This window comes from Cebus imitator, unplaced genomic scaffold, assembly GCF_001604975.1.
Source record: "Cebus imitator isolate Cc_AM_T3 unplaced genomic scaffold, Cebus_imitator-1.0 Scaffold517, whole genome shotgun sequence".
Taxonomy (NCBI): Eukaryota; Metazoa; Chordata; class Mammalia; order Primates; family Cebidae; genus Cebus; species Cebus imitator.
Genome location: NW_016107832.1, coordinates 874,097 through 893,487, shown reverse-complemented (window position 1 = coordinate 893,487; position 19,391 = coordinate 874,097). Strand labels below are relative to the sequence as shown.

General features: G+C 37.6%; 1 protein-coding gene across 10 annotated transcripts in view; it reads left to right on the top strand.

Moving 5' to 3' along the window:
* The window catches only part of ARHGEF6 (Rac/Cdc42 guanine nucleotide exchange factor 6), a 113,807-nt gene that overhangs the window by 55,515 nt on the left and 38,901 nt on the right, over positions 1–19,391 (top strand). For all 10 annotated transcript variants that reach the window (XM_017514143.2, XM_017514142.2, XM_037733343.1 and 7 more), the window contains 3 exons: positions 10,746–10,840; positions 15,361–15,456; positions 17,418–17,540. In XM_017514143.2, the coding sequence (XP_017369632.1) occupies positions 10,746–10,840; positions 15,361–15,456; positions 17,418–17,540 (314 nt within the window). The remainder of the gene's footprint in view (positions 1–10,745; positions 10,841–15,360; positions 15,457–17,417; positions 17,541–19,391) is intronic.

Sequence of the window (19,391 nt, the reverse complement as noted above, 5' to 3'; positions counted from 1 at the left end):
GGGTAACAAGAGCGAAACTCCGTCTCAAAAAAAAAAACAAAAAAACAAAACAAAAAAAAATCACATTTTATGATGAAAGTAGAATCTATGACTTTTCTAATTTAAAAATTCCCTTCAAGCAATGACTATTTGCTGTTGTTTTTCTTTATTTCAACAGATATTGTAATTCAAGGACTATGACAGTAATAGACAGCAGTGCTTGAAGGGAGGGTGACAGCTGGGCATGGTTGCTCATACCTGGAATCCTAGAACTTTGGGAGGTTGAGGCAGGAGGATAGTTAGAGCCCAGGAATTCAAGACCAGCCTGGGCTACATAGTGAGACCCTGTCTCAACAAAAAATAAAAAATTAGCTGGGCATGGTGGCATGTGCTTGCAGGGCCAGCTACTTGGGAGGCTGAGGTGGGAGGATCACTTGAGTCTGGGAGGCCAAGGCTGCAGTGAGCCGAGATGGGGCCACTGCACTCCTGCCTGGGTGACAGAGCAAGATCCTATCTCAAAAACAAACAAACAAATAACAAAAAATAAATTGATTATTTAAAAATTTTTAAAAAATTTTAAAAGGAAGAGTGAGGATGTGAGATGGCTTGTTACCAGACATGGTCTTTTTAGAAAAGTGGGAATAGGCTGAGCGTGGTGGCTCACACCTGTAATCCCAGCACTTTGGGATGCCAAGGCGGGTGGATCATGAGATCAGGAGTTTGAGACCAGCCTGGGCAATATGGTGAAACCCCGTTTCTACAAAAAATACAAAAATTAGCTGGGTGTGGTGGTGCATGCCTGTAGTCCCAGCTACTTGGTAGGCTGAGGCAGAAGAATTGCTTGAATCCAGGAGGCGGAGGTTGTAGTGAGCCAAGATCGCACCACTACACTCCAGCCTGGGCGACAGAGTGTTTTTAGTGTATTCAGAGAGTTGCACAGTGATCACCACTATTTTATCTAATTTCATAACATTGTTATCACCCTAGAAAAAACCTTCTATTCATTAGCAGTCACTTCCCATTTCCCATTCTCTCAAGCCCTTGGCAACCACTAATCTATTTTCTGTCTGTATGGATTTTGCCTATTCTGGAAGTTTTATATACATGGAATTCTATATTATGTGTTATTTTGTGTTTGGTTTCTTTCACTTAGCATAGTATTTTCAAGGTTCATCCATGCTGTAGAATGTATCAGTACTTCTTTCATTTTATAACTATGTCATATTCCATTGTATGGATAGACATAGGCCAGCTTTTATTTATCCATTTATCAGTAGATAGGCCTTTGGTTGCTGCCACTTTTTGGTTACTATTAAAAATGCTGCTATGAACATTCATGTGCAAATTTTTATGTGGACATATGTTTTCACTTCTCTAGTAGCAGAATTGCTGGATCATATGGTAACTCTATGTTTGACTTTCTGAGGAATAGTCAAATTGTTTATCACAGTAGCAGTGTCATTTTACATTCTTACCAGCAATGTGTGAGAGTTTCAGTTTCTCTACATCCTCACCAACAGTGTTATTGTCTTTTTTTCCTTTGTAACATAACCACTCTATTTAGTATCTCATTATGGTTTTGGTTAGCATTTTCTTAATAGTTAATGATGTTAGGTATTCTTATTGGCCATTTGTATATCTTCTTTGGAGAAATGTCTACTCAAATTCTTTGGCAACATTTAATTGATTATTTTTCTTGTTGAGTTGTAATAGTTCTATATATATTTTGGATACTAGACTCATGAGATATATGATTTGCAAATATTTCTTCCATTCTATGAGTTGTCTTTTCACTTTCTTGATAATGTCATTTCACACAGAAAAGTTTTTAGTTTTGATGAATTGCAGTTTACTTATTTTTGTTGCTGTTGCTTATGCTTTTAGTGTCACTCAAGAATTCATTGCCAAATTGAAGGTCATGAAGGTTTCCTCCGCTGTTTAATTTAAGATTTTTGTAGATTTAACTCTGAAATCCATTTTGAGTTAATTTTTGCATATGGTGTCAGGTAGTTGTGTAACTTCTTTCTTTTGCATGTGAATATCCAGTTTCCTCAGCAACATTTGTTGAAAAAAACTGTTATTTCCCCATTGAAAGGTCTTTTTTTTTAATTAACAGGTAAAATTATATGTATTTATTGTGTACAACATGACATTCTATCATGTTTAGTCATTGTGGAATGATTAAAGCTAGCTAATTAACACACATATTACCTCATACAGTTATCATTTTTGTGGTAAGAACAATTAACATTCACTCTCTTAGCATCTTTCAAGAGTACAATATATTGTTATTTACTATAGTCACAATGTTGCACAAGAGCTCTCTGGAACTTATTCCTTCTAATGAATGTTTCATATCTTTTGATCAATATCATTCCAACCCACTCCCCCAACAGCCCCAGCACCTTGTAAGCACCATTCTATTTTCTAGTTCTATGAGATCAACTTTTTAAGATTGCACATATGATGAGATAATGTGGTATTTTCCTTTCTGTGCCTGACTTATTTCACTTAATAGGATGTCCTCTAGATTCATCCATGTTGTTGCAAATGGCAGGATTTTCATCTTTTTAATGACTGAATAATATTCCATTGTGTTTTGTTTTGTTTTGAGACAGGGTCTTGCTCTGTCACTCAGACTGGAGTGCAGTGATCCCGGCTCACTGCAACCTCTAGCCCCTGGGCTCAAGTGATCCTTCCACCTCAGCATCCCAAGTAGCTGGGACTACAGGTGTGTACTACCACACCTGGTTAATTTTAAATTTTTTTTGTAGAGACAGGGGCTTATCAAGTTGCTGAGGCTGGTCTCAAATTCTTGAGCTCAAGCAATCTGCCCACCCCAGCCTCCCAAAGTGCTGGGATTATAGGCATGAACCTCCATGCCCAGCCTCCATTGTGTTTATATACCACATTTTCTCTGTCCATGCATCTGATGATTTCATATTTCGGCTATCGTGAGTAATGCTGCAATGAACATTTTTATTTTTGGAATTTGAATCTGTTTGTTATTATCCATAAAATAACTTACTGAGATTTTGATTGGAATTGTGTTGAATCTATAGATTAATTTGGAAATAACTGACATCTTGATAATATTGAGTTTTTCTACCCATGAATGTAGGATATCTCCCCATTTATTTAGTTCTTCGATTTCTTTTACCAGAGTTTTGCAGTTTTCTTTGTATAAATCTTGAACATATTTTCTTAGATTGATACCTAAGTATTTCATTTTTAGGGGTGCTAATTTGAATCGTATTGTTTGTTTCTGATTTTAATTGTTTATTGCTGATATAAAGGAAAGTGATTGACATTTGTGTATTGACTTTGCATCTTGCAACCATGCTATAATCACTCATTCACTCCAGGAATTTTTTTGATTTATTCAGATTTTCTACATATACAGTCATATCATCTGCAAATAAAAACAGTTCTATTTCTTCCTTCCCAATATGTAGATCTTTTTTTTTTCTTGTCTTATTTGATTACCTTATTTCATTAGGATGTTCAATATGATGTTGAAAAAGAGTGGTGTGCAGGAACATTCTTGTTTTGTTCCTGATATTAGTGGGAAACCATCTGGCTTCTCACCATTAAATATGATGATAGATGTCAAGATTTTTTTTTTTTTTTGTAGCTGTTCTTTATCAAGTTGAGAAACTATTACTAGTTTTCTGAGAATTTTTGTTTTAATCATGAATGGGTGTTGTATATTGTCAGATGCTTTTTCTGCATCTGTTGATGTGATCATGTGATTTTCCTTTTCTAGCCTGTTGATGTGATAGATTACATTAATGATTTTTTGGAATGTTGGACTAGTCTTGCATACTTGGAATAAATCACACTTGGCTGTGTGGTAGCATTCTTTTTATCTATTGCTGGATTTTATTTACTAATAGTTTGTTGATGATTTTTGTAACTATGTTCCTGAGAGATACTGGTTTATAGTTTTCTTGTAAATGTCTTTGGTTCGAGTATTGGTATAATTCTGGCTTCATAAAATGAGTTAGGAAGTATTTATTCTCTCTGCTCCTATGTTCTGGAAGAGATTGCAAAGAATTGATATAATTTCTTCCTTAAATGTTTAGTAGAATTTACCAGTGAACTTATCTGGGCTTACTGCTTTCTGTTTTGGAAGTTTATTAATTACTGATTAATTTTCTTTACTAGGTGTAGGCCTATTCATATTATCTATTTCTTCTCTTATGAGTGTTGGAAAGTTGTATCTTTAAAAAACTGGTCCATTTAATCTAGGTTATCAAATTTGTAGGCAGAGTTATTCACAATATTTCTTTAACATTATTTTAATGTCCATGAGATCTCTAGTGATATCCTGCCATTTCATTTCTGATACTAAGAGTTTGTATCTTCTCTCTTGTTTTCAATGAAGTTCGTCAATTTTAGTGATCTTTTCAAAGAGCCAGCTTTTCATTTAATTGATTTCCTCTACTGATTTCCCATTTCCAATCTCATTGATTTCTGCCCTAATTTTTATTATTTCTTTTCTTCTACATGCTTTAGATTTCATTCACTCTTTCTTATTTTTTTGAGACCGAGTCTTGTTTTGTTGCCCAGGCTGGAGTGCAGTGGCGTGATCTCGGCTCACTGCAACCTCCACCTCCCGGGCTCAAGCGATTCTCCTGCCTCAGCCTCCTGAATAGCTGGGACTACAGACACGTGCCATCATGCCCAGCTAATTTTTATATTTTTAGTAGAGATAGGGTTTCACCATGTTGGCCAGGATGGTCTCTATCTCTTGACCTCATGATCCACCCACCTCGGCCTCTCAAAGTGTTGGGATTACAGGCTTGAGCCACTGCACCCAGCCAATCTTTCTTCTTTTCTAATACATGCATTCAGTGCTATAAATTTCCCTATAAGCACTGCAACTGCATTCCACACATTTTAATAAGTTATACTTTCATTTCCATTTAGTTCAAAATAATTTAAAAATTCTCTTGCAAATCTTCTTATAAAATAAATGTGTTATTTTGAAATGTGTTGTTTAATCTCCAAGTATTTTTCTGTTATTGATTTCTAGTTTGATTACATTGTGGTCTGAGATCGCTGTGGTATGATTCTTATTTTAAATTTATTAAAGTGGGTTTTATGGATCATAATGTGGATCTATCTTGATTTATCTTGAGGAAAGTTTCAAATAGGCTCAAGAAGAATATGTAATCTGCTGTTGTTGGATGAAATAGTCTATGGATGCCAGCTATACCCAGTTGCTTGATGGTACTATTGAGTTCTAGTATGACCTTACTGATTTTTTGCTTGCTGGATCTCTCCATTTCTGATAGAGGGGTATTGAAGTCTCAACTATAATAGATTTATTTATTTCTACTTGAAGTTCTAGCAGTTTTGCATCACATTTTTTTGTTGTTGTTGTTTGTTTGTTTTACCAAGTATTAAATCACAGGAGGAATTTACTCCAAGAATGCCAGTCAACTACTGGACAATGTCTTTAACTATAGTTTACAACAATAGCTTACAACTGTAATGACCTTTCATATAGCTACTTCTAATGTCAGTACTCACTGAAAGGCATAATATTAAAATATAACTCAACCAAAGAAAATGTTTCTTTTGTTCATTTCTTTTGTTCTTTTGTTCATTTCTTGGACTAGCAATTAGGAGGTATCAATGTGTGCAAAATGCCTAAAAAATACATGATGCCAGGATCATGTTGTCCCTGCTTAGAGATTCAAAAATATTTAGCGTATTAAAAGTTCTAAAAAGCTATGCATAAAGAAATTTGTATAAATTATTTAATAGTTTTCCATAATTGTTATTGTCATCTTTGGGAACTTAGATCTATCAATATACTTTCAGATTTATTAATATACTTTCTTTTACCTGTTCTTTGAATGAGAGCGGGTTAAGCAAACAAATTTATTGTCATTGGCACTGACAAAGAACTAGAGTGTTAATTTTTTTTATTATTAATTGAAAGAGAGAACGCTTCCACCACAACTTTGGTGGAAGAGTTTTCATTCGATTATAAAAGTTGTGCCTCATGTATTTTGATTATGTTGTTAGGCACAAACATATTAAGGACTGTTATGTCTTGGAGAACTGACCTCTTTATTATTATGTAATACCTCTTTTTATTCCTGATAATTTTTCGTGCTCTAATGTTTGCCCTGTCTAAAATTAACATACCCCTCCAGCTTTCTTTTGATTAGTATGAACATGATATCTCCTTTTTCATGCCTTTACTTTTAATTCATGTGTCTTTATATTTAACTTGAATTTCTTATTAACAGCATTTGGTTGGGTCTTATTTTTTGATTCACTCTGAAAATATGTGTCTTTTCATTGGTATATTTAGATCACTGACATTTAAAGGGATTATTGATATAGGTGGATTAATGCCTACCATAGTTGTTACAGTTTTCTCTTTGTTGCCTTTTTTTTGTTGTTAGCTTTTTGTCTACCATATTTTTCTCCTTTTTGTTTTGGTTGAGCATGTTGCTCTATACATAATTGCTCTATGCAACCACTATGCCATATTTTAGTGGTTGCTCTATGCCTTTATAGCTAGTCCCAGCTCACTTTCATATAATACTATACAAAGATATACACTATATTCACAGGTAGTGCAAGTACCTTATAATAACATAGTATTCCTAATTATTACCTCCCACCCCTCGTATGATTGTTGTTGTTCATTTTAGTTACATATAAATACACATTAGTATATATACTCACATAATCAAATACATTTCTGCTATTATTATTTTGAATAAACTGTTATCTGTAAGGTCAATTAAAAAAAAGAAAAAGGTTCTATTTTATCTTTGCTTATCCATTCTCTAATATTCTTTCCTTCTTTATGTAGATTCAAATTTCTGACCTATATTGTTTTTCTCCTCTGAAGAACTTCTTTTAACATTTCTTGCAAGGCAGGTCTAATGGTGACAATTTCCCTCAGTTTTTTGTCTGAGAAAGTCTTGATTTGTTCCTCACTTTTGAAGGATAATTTTACAAGTTACAGAACTCAAAGTTAGTGGGTTTTTCTCTCAACGCTTTAACTATTTCACTCCACTCTCCTCTTGCTTGCATTGTTTCCGAGCAGAAGTCAGATGTAACTTTTATGTGAACTCCTGTATAGATAAGCACTTTGTTTCCTGTGCTTCTTTCAAGAATTTTTTGTTTATTTTTGATTTTCTGGAGTTTTAATATCATATGCTTAAAATTTTCTTTTGCATTTATCCTACTTGCTCTCTGCGTTTCCTGGATCTGTGATTTGGTGTCTGACTTTAATTTTGAGTAAATTCTCAACCATTATTGTTTCACGTATTTCTGCTATTATTTTGTCTTTCCTTATATTTCCACATTACATGAATGTTGCACCTTTTGTAGTTGTCCCACAGTTCTTTGATATTCTGTTCTTTTTCCCTCAATCTTTTTTCTCTTTGCTTTATGGTTGTAGAAGTCTCTATTGACATATTCTCAAGCTCAAAGATTCTTTCCTCAGCCATGCACAGGCCACGATTGAGCTCATCATGGGTAGGCATTCTTCATTTCTGTTACAGTGTTCTTCATCTCTAGCATTTCTTTTTGAGTCTTTCTTAGAATGTCTGTCTCTCCGCTTACAATATCCATCTATTCCTGCATATTGTCTACTTTTTCTGTTACAGCCCTTAGTATAATAATTACAGTTACTTAAAAACACTGGTCTGATAATTCTAACATTCCTGTGTTACCTGACGAGTTCTGATGCTTGCCTTGTCTCTTCATACTGTATTTTTTTTGCCTTTTAATATGCCTTATAAGTTTTTGTTGGAAGCCTGACATGATGTACTGGGTAAAGGAACTGTGGTAAATAATCCTTAAGTAATGTGGTGGTAAGGTGTAGAAGGAGGGGAAGCATTCTATAGTTCCAGGATTAGGTCTCAGTTTTTAGTGAGCTTGTGTCCCTGGACTGTGAACTTCACCAGTGCTTCCTAGTTCTCTACCTTAGGTGGGACGGGATGGCTAGAAAGGGCTGCAGTTGGGTTATCTTCCTTCCCCCTTTTGGAAGGCTAGAGCTGGCTGGAGTTGCTTATTGACCTTCCCCCATATCAGTTAGTATCTGATAAAACTTCAATAGGTTATGCTCACGCCTGTAATCCCAGCACTTTGGAAGACTGAGGTGGGTGGATCACCTGAGGTCAGGAGTTCGAAACCAGCCTGACCAACATGGTGAAACCTTGTCTCTACTCAAAATACAAAATTAGCCGGGCGTGGTGGCACATGCCTGTAATTGCAGCTACTAGGGAAGGCTGAGGCAGGAGAATTGCTTGAACCTGGAAGCCGGAGGTTACAGTGAGCCGAGATGGCACCATTGCACTCCAGCCTGGGCAACAAAAGCGAAACTTTGTCTCAAAACGAAACGAGTGGACAGAAAATAGATTTTGCTCTGGTGAAATCGTTTCTTCTGAGGGCAGACCTTGTTAAGAAGAATAGAGTGCTCTGGCATATTCAAAAAGGTGACTTTTTCCCTCCCTCTGCCTGAAGCATGAGGGTATTTTCCTCTAAACTTCACTGAGAGAACCTGGAGCTTAAAATCACAACAGTGTGGGTGTGCTGTCCTAATAATGGCCCCCTGGAATTCCTAACTCTCAGACTTGTCCATAGGGAGCCCCCAGAAGTTTGTCAATTACATTGTAGTTTTTCTACCCTGGTGCTGGTTCCTGTGGAGACTTCTCTTTGTGATTCTCTTTATCTGCCTGTTTCTCCAATTATTGGAGTAGGCGTTTTCCCTGTTACCTCACTTTTCTGACAGATTTAAGAGAAAACAATGGCCTACTTCAGTTTGTTTAGCTATTTACTTCCTGTTAGGATGGAGTAATGACTTCTAAGCTCTTTATGTGTCAGACTGGAAAATGAAAGTCTTTTTTCTTTTTTAAAATAGGCATTTATAAATATATAGTTTTCTATAAGCACTGCTTAACTGCACCCCATGAGTTTTCATATGTTGTGTTTTCATTTTCATTCATCTCAAAGTAGTTGCTAATTTACATTCTCGCTCTTGGATTTTCTATAGAAGGGGAATATTTCTATTCTATTACTGGGTTAATTTCCGAGAACATCAATACCTCCAGGACCCTGCATTTACACTTTTAGAGAGTAGCTTCTGAGGAATAGAGAAACTGAAAGTAGACATGAGTATAGGGACCACAATTTAACCCCTAGTTTTTGAAGCTATCCTGTGTTCTTCTAACCCAGTGATTCTCAACTGGGGGCAATATTGCCCTTCAGGTGACATTTGGCAATGTTAAGGCAATGAAATGGGCATTCCATCACCACAAATAATTTTCTGGTCTAAAATGTTAATAATGTTGCTACTGAATAACCCTTTTTTAACCCTTTAAATTGGTAGGTCTGTTTCCCACTTATTCAGTACCTATCTGTACAGTGTGTCACTACATCTTCATAACGGTCCCCAAAGTAGGTGCAACATCATAATCTGAGATGATGTAAGTAAAGTTTTAAACTGAAGCAACCTCTCAGTCAGCAGCAGAATCAGGACGACCACTCTCCAGTCCAGTTGTTTCCCAGAGAGCCCACGGTTACCAGGATCTCCACTTGTTTTGACCATTCTACCTTCCCAAAGCAGATCATTGTGCATTGCCCTGTGAGTATATGGCTGGCATATTGGTAGGCTAATACACTTCACCTAGTTACGGACACTTCACTCTGTCTTGTGACTCCCTGTTTAACGTCTCTGCAAATACAGTAAAAACTCCCTGTGGGCAGCATAGCAGTTGGCATAGAGTAGGTACTCGGTCTATTTTGTTGAATGAATTAGAATATATGAAAGAAAATATACCAGAATGTTAACTGGGTTGTCTCTAAGAGCTTAAATGAAGGTTTTGCTTGCCACCAGAAGACACTCAGAAATGGGTTGTGACATGACCCTAGGACTGGTGGGGGAAGAGAAATTGTGAACCCCAATATTGGTTGTTTTGCCTATAGGATTTTAACTATGTTATTAATAATAATGATCAGTATTATTTCTCTTGTTAAATTTCTCGCACTTCAGCCTACTTTGTCCTTTGAATTGTTCATGGTAGTACCTTTTGCCTTTAATAAAAGACTAGCTTTAACTCTGCTTAAAAATTCACTGTATCCTCAGATTTTGTTCCCTAATGGTCTTATTACAAACTTAAACAAAAATTTCTTGTGATGTTTGATATCACAGTGATCCTTAAATTATACTGACATTAAGTCTCTATGTCTTAAGGTAGTTGGCCTCAATTTTCTCCTCCATAAAAGAGGAATACTGATTATTTGTTAACTAACTGAGAACTTCCTGAGGATAAAATGATTTACGGCACATGAAAGCATTTTAAACAGCACTGTGGGGCTTGGTGTGGGCTTACACCTGTAATCCCAGCACTTTGGAAGGCTGAGGCAGGAGGATTGCTCCAGACCAGGAGTTTGAGGCCACCCTGGGCAACATAGAGAGATCCTGTCTCTACAAGAAATAAATAACCAAGCAATACTGTGTAAATGGCAAGGCCCCTTCAGTTATGGGTAACTGAAAAATTGTATGTGTATGAATTGTGCAATATTCCCAGTTGTCATGCAATTATTAAAGTAGTTTGATAGATTAAAAGAAAGTGCATTCAAATTTTGTGTTCCTTGCTTGCAATGGTAGCCTGAGTAAATAGGACCTTTTTTCTTCCTAGTAATTTGATTAAAAGATCTAAACCTACGTTTGCCTTAGACTACTATCTAGACGATTATAATACATTGAATTTTTTTTCTTTTCAAAGGTGTTACAGAACATCCTGGACACTGAAAAAGAATATGCTAAAGAACTTCAGTCTCTTCTTGTTACTTACTTAAGACCCCTGCAGTCCAATAACAAGTAAGATATTTATTCTAAACCCCTCACTAAGTAAAGCAACATAATGTCAGCATATTGAATCATTATTCTTATGTCACTGAATAATTGATTTTGCCCTTTAGAAGAATTTCCACAGATCACAGGTTGCCAAGAACATGGTCAGGGCAACAGAAATTATGCAAGATGTTGCTTTTGGAAAGCTTGGCTTTCTTTCTCTTCTGGCTGTGAAAGGAATAAACAGATCTGTGTTGCTGCCTGTCACAATTTTTGTCTTGTACATTAAAAAAAGTGGTATGCCTGGTTTTAACTTACAAGAAAATAACTCCCTAGTGCTTTTATTCAGAAAACACATAAACTGGAAATTCTCATGCTCACTCTGGCCTTTGTTTGCCAGAGTAGAACTTCTTTCCCATGCTCTGAGAATGGAAAGGGTATGGCATTTTGCTGAGTGCTCATAAGAGCTATTCAAGCAATTATTTCACCCAGGCAAATATGAATGATAAATAGATGTTAAAATGTTTTTAAAGACAAAATGTTCAAACCTTACTCTGGTCTTAGAAATGTGAAGTGATTGTGTAAAGCCTGAATTGAAAGCTTTAGTTTTCATGAAAGAAAAGTAGTGACCGTTTTTTTAATGCTTGTAAGCACAGTGTATTTAACAAATAGTGGCAAACTGCATTGATTTGTTCTTATTTTAATTAATTAATTTTCACTGGAGATCATGATCAAATAGAAAATTTAGCAGTCAGCCATATAATGGATAACAAAACACCTCTTTTTACCTTGGAAAGAGTTTACTAAACGGTTGCCTAAACTATCAACTTCAAACTTAAATAAGTTAATATAGTTGAGAAATTTGGCCAGGTGCCATGGCTCAAAGCCTGTAATCCCAGCACTTTGGGAGGCTGAGGCGGGCGGATCACTAGAGGTCAGGAGTCCAAGACCAGCCTGGCCAACATGGTGAAACCTCGTTTCTACTGAAACTACAAAAGAAAATTAGCCATGTGTGGTGGTGCAAGCCTGTAATCCTAGCTACTTGGGAGGATAAGGCAAGAGAATCGCTTGAGCCTGGGAGGCGGAGGTTGCAGTGAGCCAAGATCACACCACTGTACTCCAACTTGGGAGATTCAGCGAGACTCCATGTGAAAACAAACAAACAAACAAACAAACAAAAAATCCAAACAAACAAAAGAAAAAGAAAAAAAAATTGTGAGAAAATGTCTCCGCTTTTCCAAATTATGCTTATTTAGTTATAAAGTCTTTTTTCTTGATAAATTTCCCACTTGGTTATTCTCCTGGCACTACAGAAATCTACTTCAGTACAAAAGGATTTTCTGTTCCTTTGTTATAAGAGTTTAAACATGATCGACAACAAAGTGTTTTTTGGGGCAGGTGCTGTGGCTGGCTGGGCAGTTTGATTCACTCCTGTAATCCCAGCACTTTGGGAGGCCAAGGTGCGTGGATCACTTGAGGCCAGGAGTTCGAGATCAACCTGGACAGCATGGCTAAACCCTGTCCGTACTAAAAACACAAAATTAGCTGGGTGTGGTGGTACCCACCTGTAGTCCCAGCTACTCAGGAGGCTGAGACAGGAGAATTGCTTGAACTTGGTAGGTGGAGGTTGCAGTGGACCAAGATTCTGCTCCTGCACTCCAGCCTGGGGGACAGAGTAAGACTCCATCTCAAACAAAACAAAACAAAAAACAAAGTATTTTTTGTTTCTATCATGTGAAATATGAAGTGTTCTGTGAATCACAGTTCTTAGAGCTGAAGTAAATCAGTAAATCATTGGGTCTGGTGTCCTGGGAGAAATGACTATCTCTATTGAATAGAGAAGAAGCTGAAGTCCAGACAGGTTTATTGCCTTGCCCATCACACAGCCAGTAAGTGCCCAGGCTGGAGCCACTCTGCCTCCTGCTGGCAAGTGAAACATGCTGTTTGATTCCTGGAGGTGATAGGCAGGGAAGATGGAAACTGAAGCAGTAACTCTGGGAGGGGAAATGGTAACATTTTAAATGAAGGAGGGACTGATTAGCAATCAAGAAACAGTAAGAGGATTTAATGAGTTATTTTCCTTTAGGTAGATACCCAGTGGTGAGATTGCTGGATGGAATGGTAGATCTATCTACCTTTAGCTTTGAGAAATCTCTGTAGTGTTTCTATTAGAGGCTGTACTAATTTACATTCCCACCAGCAGTGTGTAAGTGTTCCTTTTTCACCACATCCACGCCAACATCTATTATTTTTGACTTTTTAATAATGGCCATTCTGGCTGGGCAGAGGTGGTATCTCATGGTTTTAATTTGCATTTCCCTGATGATTAGAGATACCGAGCATTTCTTCATATATTGGTTGGCCATTTGTTAAGTCTTCTTTTGAGAAGTGTGTTCATGTCATTTGTCTACTTTTTGACGGGATTATTTGTTTTTTTCTTACTGGTTTGTTTGAGTTCCTTGGAAAAGAGTCACGGCTGAAGAGGTGAGAGACCTGAGTCAGACCTGTACTGTCCCTAAATGAATTCAGAATGCAGTGGTAGTAAGTTTCCATTACTTCTGACTGCCTTGTCGGTCCCAAAGTGATTTGAGCAAACCAGCCTGACTATTATCTGATCATGAAGCGGCCAAATAAGCCCCCAGTCAGGTTCAGGTAAGGCCCCAACTTTAAGTTCTCACTGCTCTGAGAGAGCAACAACCAGGGAAGTTGGTGGCTAAAAGTTTCACTTTAGAATAGGGGTTTTCCAGCTTGTGATTCAGGATGTCATTACAGCAGAGGAACTGGCAGCTTTTTATTCTCTCAGAGTTGCTGGTAATGCTTGTTTGGGTCTTCTTCCCTTTCTTTTGCAGTCAGCAAAAAAACATTCTGTTGGGAATACTCTCTGGTATTTCACACACACACACATACACACACATACACACACACAAATATGTGTGTGTGTGTGTGTGTATATATATATATATATATATATATATATTTGAGACCGTGTCTCACTCTGTCCCCCAAACTGGAATACAGTGGCAAGATCTCGGCTCACTGCAACCTCTGCTTCCTGGGTTCAAGCGATTCTCCTGCCTCAGCCTCCTGAGCAGCTGGGACTACAGGCACGTGCCACCACGCATGGCTAATTTTGTATTTTTAGTAGAGATGGAGTTTCACCATGTTGGCCAGGCTGGTCTTGAATTCCTGACCTCAAGTGATCTGCCCACCTTGGCCTCCCAAAGTGCTGGGATTACAGGCATGAGACACCACACTCGGCCTGATATTACTATATACTTAAGGAGAAAGAACATGTAGCAGACACTGGCTTGTTTTTTGTTTGTTTGTTTGTTTGTTTTGTTTTTCTTTTTTGAGACAGAGTCTTACTCTGTCACCCAGCCTGGAGTGCAGTGGCGTGATCTCAGCTCACTGCAACCTCAGCCTCCCAGGTTCAAGTGATTCTCCTGCCTCAGCCTCCCAAGTAGCTAGGATTACAGGTGCTTGCCACCACACTCGGCTAATTTTTTTGTATTTTTAGTACAGACGAGGTTTCACCATGTTGGCCAGGCTGGTTTTGAACTCCTGACTTCAAGTGATCTGCCCACCTCAGCCTCCCAAAGTGCTGGAATTACAGGCCTGAGCCACCACACCTGTCCTGACATTGGCTTTTTAAACAAATCTTCAGAAATGTTTTCTCCCAAAAAGTGGTTAAGAGCATAGACTTTGGAACTAGAATGTTTTGGTTCAATTTCTGTTTTTGCTGTTTCTTGGCTTTGTAGCTTTGAACGATTTGCTTAACATCTCTACGCCTAGGTTTCCCCGCCTGTAAAATGGAAACAGCACTGGCATAATACCTACCTTATGAGTTATAATAAGGTTAAAATGAGATTTTAATTGTAGAATCCTTGCGTAAGTGTTCAGCGCTCTGTCGGGGTTGGCTCTTGTTTTTATTATCACTTACTGTTTGGTAGGGGAGGAATGGATAAGAACATTCTTCATGCAGAGGCCCTGGATAAAGTGGTTCACTTTGCCTTTATTCGACTCCACTCCACTCCAAAAACAAACAATACTATTTTTTTCCCTCCTACTTCATCTCATAAAGATTTCCTTTAATTTATATATGAGCATTTTAGTTTAGGAGAAAGTTGATTTTGCTGTTTTTTCTTGTGTATTATATGAGCATATGTAATATCTTTCAATTACTTTTCCAGTTCACCCTGAAGAAGGTACTCAAGAGTTTTTTTTTAACACTTATTCACAGCTATGTTGTATTTTTATCTATTTATATACTTCAGTATTAAACACTTGTTTTAATTTACTCATTGCTTTATAAAATACCTAAATGTCCCTTATGACCACTCCTTTTCTTTAGGATCATTATTCCTATTATACAAAAGAAAATCAAGGGAAGAAGCTTCAGAAGTTGCCTAAGACAATAGAGTTGTTATAAATTAAAAAGCAAAAGTTAAAATATAGGGATTATTTCCCTTGTATTTACCATATATTAGCAAGCTATCAGCCAACTAGACTAGAATAGATAACTACATATACATATATATTTTTTTCAGTCTGAGCACTGTGGAGGTTATGTCTTTACTGGGAAACTTCGAGGAAGTATGCACGTTTCAACAGACACTCTGCCAAGCCTTGGAAGAATGTTCAAAGTAAGTGTGGCATATTTCTGATAGGATAGCCAGCAACATTGCTGTTTGTATTTGTTTCCCTTTTACCTGTTGCCTTAGATAAGGGTACTTCATAGTTATATATTTGTTACAGCTTTGATACATTGTCCGAGAACAAAGTAGCAATACACAGACAATGTACTAGGTGGCAGTGTTCACAGTGTCAAAGCACCAGTTGTATATTACAATTCTATATCTAGTAAATTGCTTTTGATTTTATTTAAAAAATACATCAGTTTGCTGTTTCTGGTGAGTATAAGAGACACATAAGGTCTTTTTAAAAAAATTTTACTTTAAGTTCTGGGATACATGTGCTGAACATGCAGGTTTGTTACATTAGGTATACATGTGCCATGGTGGTTTGCTGCACCTCTCAACCCGTCTTCCAGGTTTTAAGCTCCACATGCATTAGGTATTTGTCCTAATTCTCTCTTTCCCTATTCCCCCCACTCCCTGACAGGTGCCTGTGTGTGATGTTCCCCTCCCTGGAGACATATAAGGTCTTAATTGACCATGAATGACACCTCTGGCACTAATTACATATTTTCTTTTGTACATTACAAATTGCTTGGGAAAATCATTCAGATGATTCATTCATTTTCACAGATTTGTTCTCTTTGAATTGCTCCTGATACTATGTCTATTATATTGAGTTGAAGCATATAGAAAGTGGGAGAAGGAAAAATATATCTTTATGTGAACCAACACATTTTTGAAGGCTAGCTAGATTGTCCAGATGTTCAACTTCATACTACAGAGTGAACTATAATGATCATCAGGCAATATGTTTCTATGGAAAGACTAATTTTTCTTTCTTTTTTTTTTTTTTTGAGACGGAGTTTTGCTCTTGTTACTCAGGCTGGAGTGCAATGGCGCGATCTCGGCTCACTGCAACCTCCCAGGTTCAAGCAATTCTCCTGCCTCAGCCTCCTGAGTAGCTGGGACTACAGGCGTGTGCCACCATGCCCAGCTAATTTTTGTATTTTTAGTAGAGACGGGGTTGCACCATGTTGACCAGGATGGTCTCGATCTCTTGACCTCGCGATCCACCCACCTCGGCCTCCCGAAGTGCTGGGATTACAAGCGTGAGCCACCGCGCCCGGCCTGAAAGACTAATTTTTCAAGCATCACGTCTTGAAGAAGTTGGCAGCATTTCCCTATAGGGGAAATGTAGGCGATTACCTGTTATTTGAGCTTAATGGGACACAGGTGGTTCCAGGGAGAAAGATGGAGAGGGTCCACGCTAAAGGGACTTGAGGGGCCAAGCGGGATCTAAATTATTGATATGAAAAGATGTTCACTAAGCGAGAAGGGCAGATTACAAACTAGATTCATAATCCTTATGTTTTCCATTTTATAGAGAAACATGTAGAAAAAAGCCCAAGAAATATGCCAACATTGTTAGAGTCAATATTTCCAAATGGTGGGAGTCTGAGAAATTCTTTTTTCTTATTATGCTTTTCTGATTTTTCTACAAATGAAGACAGATGGCTTATAATTTAAAACATTAATTTAAAAACTTTTGAGGGCACCCTGCCTAGCAAACACCAGGCCACCAAGATTACATAATGTTCTTTTGTGGTATGTCATTTTTGGATTTTATTAGTTTTGTCTGTACTCAAACTTTAGAAAAATTAACCAAGAGTATTTTAGTGTACCCAGCTAAAATTGAAAATAATGATATTAAAAACAAACGAACAACCCTACGTAATAATTCCAAGTAAGTATCTGACCATACGTAGTAGTGATATGTTTGGTGGCTAGAGTTTAAAGCAGTGGGCAAAAATTTGAATTTCATGGGTAAAATAGTTATAATATAGTTTTTCTTGCAACCTTGGCAAAATATTCAGAAGGCTTTTATGTTGCCAGATTTAATTGGAATCATCTTCCTTTGCCTCTTGTTTCCTGTTTAACATTCTGTGTTTTGCCTATTTTGTTTACAGGTTTCCAGAAAACCAGCACAAAGTGGGAGGTTGTCTACTGAGTCTCATGCCTCATTTTAAATCTATGTATCTGGCTTACTGTGCAAACCATCCTTCAGCTGTGAATGTACTCACTCAGCACAGGTAAATAGTTAACATTCCCCCAACCAGGCGGTTTTGCAATGTGATCCCTTCTTAGGACTTCCTCATTTGGAAATCCAAGGTCTTCAGTTGGATTCTTGATTATCCCTGTTCATGATGCCAGGAATTGATTCATTGTTCCATGGATTGATTGTGCATTAATCCAACAAATAATTTCTTGAGCACCTACTATGTACAACGCCCTGTACCAGCTGATGGGGATACAGGAATGAACAAGGAGGAGGCGGTCCCTCCCCTCATGGAGCATAGAATCTTGAGGGAAATGCAGATATTAAATTAAAAGTTGTAGACATGTCATATTATGAAGGAGTAAATTAAAAGGGTGCTGTGAGACAACATTAACATGATATCAACTTAGTGGGGTGTGAAGAAAGGGTCAGGGAGGGCTCTCCTGAAACAAAATTCTATTTAAAGCCAATTGTTTAGATTTCTCCTGCCCCAATGAATGTTTTATCTGAGTTGCTGATAAATAGCTAAATTGCATAGGTTTATCTCTTTCTGCCTTCCCTTGTCTGGGTAGAGAAAGTTTCAGGCAATGATGTAGCTACAAAGCAGGTGTGAGCTGTGTGATGGATACTTTAAGCAAAGGGCTCTGATAATAATTGTACATGAATATAAGTTCTTTCTGATTCATGATGAACAATAGAATAGTGTCTTCTTTAAGAATATGAGTTCTTTCAAGGGACCTGGATAAGTGCCACACCACTCCTGCTCACCCTTAGCTTCTGATTACCCACCCCTGACACATTCGCTGACACATTCATCTGGGCCAGAAAACTGTAGGATAGGCTTGAAGACAGAACTGTATTTTAGAAGTCATATGCTAGAAATCCATGTGGGACAAAAGCAAGTCCAACATAGAGACTCTTGACTTAACTTGAAGGCTAAGATGCAGAATGGACATGGATTCTGGAAGCTGTTCAGGACTGAAAAGAATATTATCTTAATCTGGCCCATATTTCAACTCCCAGAGCTAGGCTAGAACATTAGCTGACACCAACCCCCAGAAATGACAGACATTTTGGTTCTTGTCCTGGTTTATTAAGGGGTGTTATTGGCTTTACAAAGATGTTATATAAGGACATTTTAAAGGTTGAACATAGTCAGTCCTGCTTGAAGGTCAATTTTATTCCTCTGACCAAAGCTTTGAACTCTTATGGAATAGCAAATATGGAAATAGGAGTTTAAAGAAAGAGAGGTCATGAACCTGGAATTTTTAGGCAAGTGGCTTAACTGCTTATAGCTAACATTAGCTAATAATAGCACTGACAATGTGCCGGGCACATGATGTAAAAAGCTATGAGGGAGTTATTATTACCATCTCTGCTTTACAGATAAGACATTGGAAGCCTTAGGTTAAGTAATGTGCCCAAGAACTCATAGCTCTTAAGTGGTTGAGCCAGAATCCGGGTCTGTCAGATTTCTAAAAAATGTTTTTATTAAGGCATGCATTTTATCCACGGAAACAATAATGTAAATGCAAATGTAAAGGATCACAATAAAATGAGCGCCTGTGTACCTACCACTCAGCTTAAGCAATAGAAAGACAATCTTTTTTTTTTTCCTTTTCTTTCTTTTTCTTTTCTTTTTTTTTAAGGCAGAGTCTTGCTCTGTCTCCCAGGCTGGAGTGCAATGGCACTATCTCGGCTCACTGCAACCTCTGCCTCCCAGGTTTACGTGATTCTCCTGCTTCAGCCTCCAGAGTACCTGGGATTATAGGCATGCGCCACCACGACCAGCTAATTTTTGTAGTGATGGGGTTTCACCTTATTGGCCAGGCTGGTCTCAAACTCCTGACCTCAAATGATCCCCCCACCTTGGCTTTGCTTGATG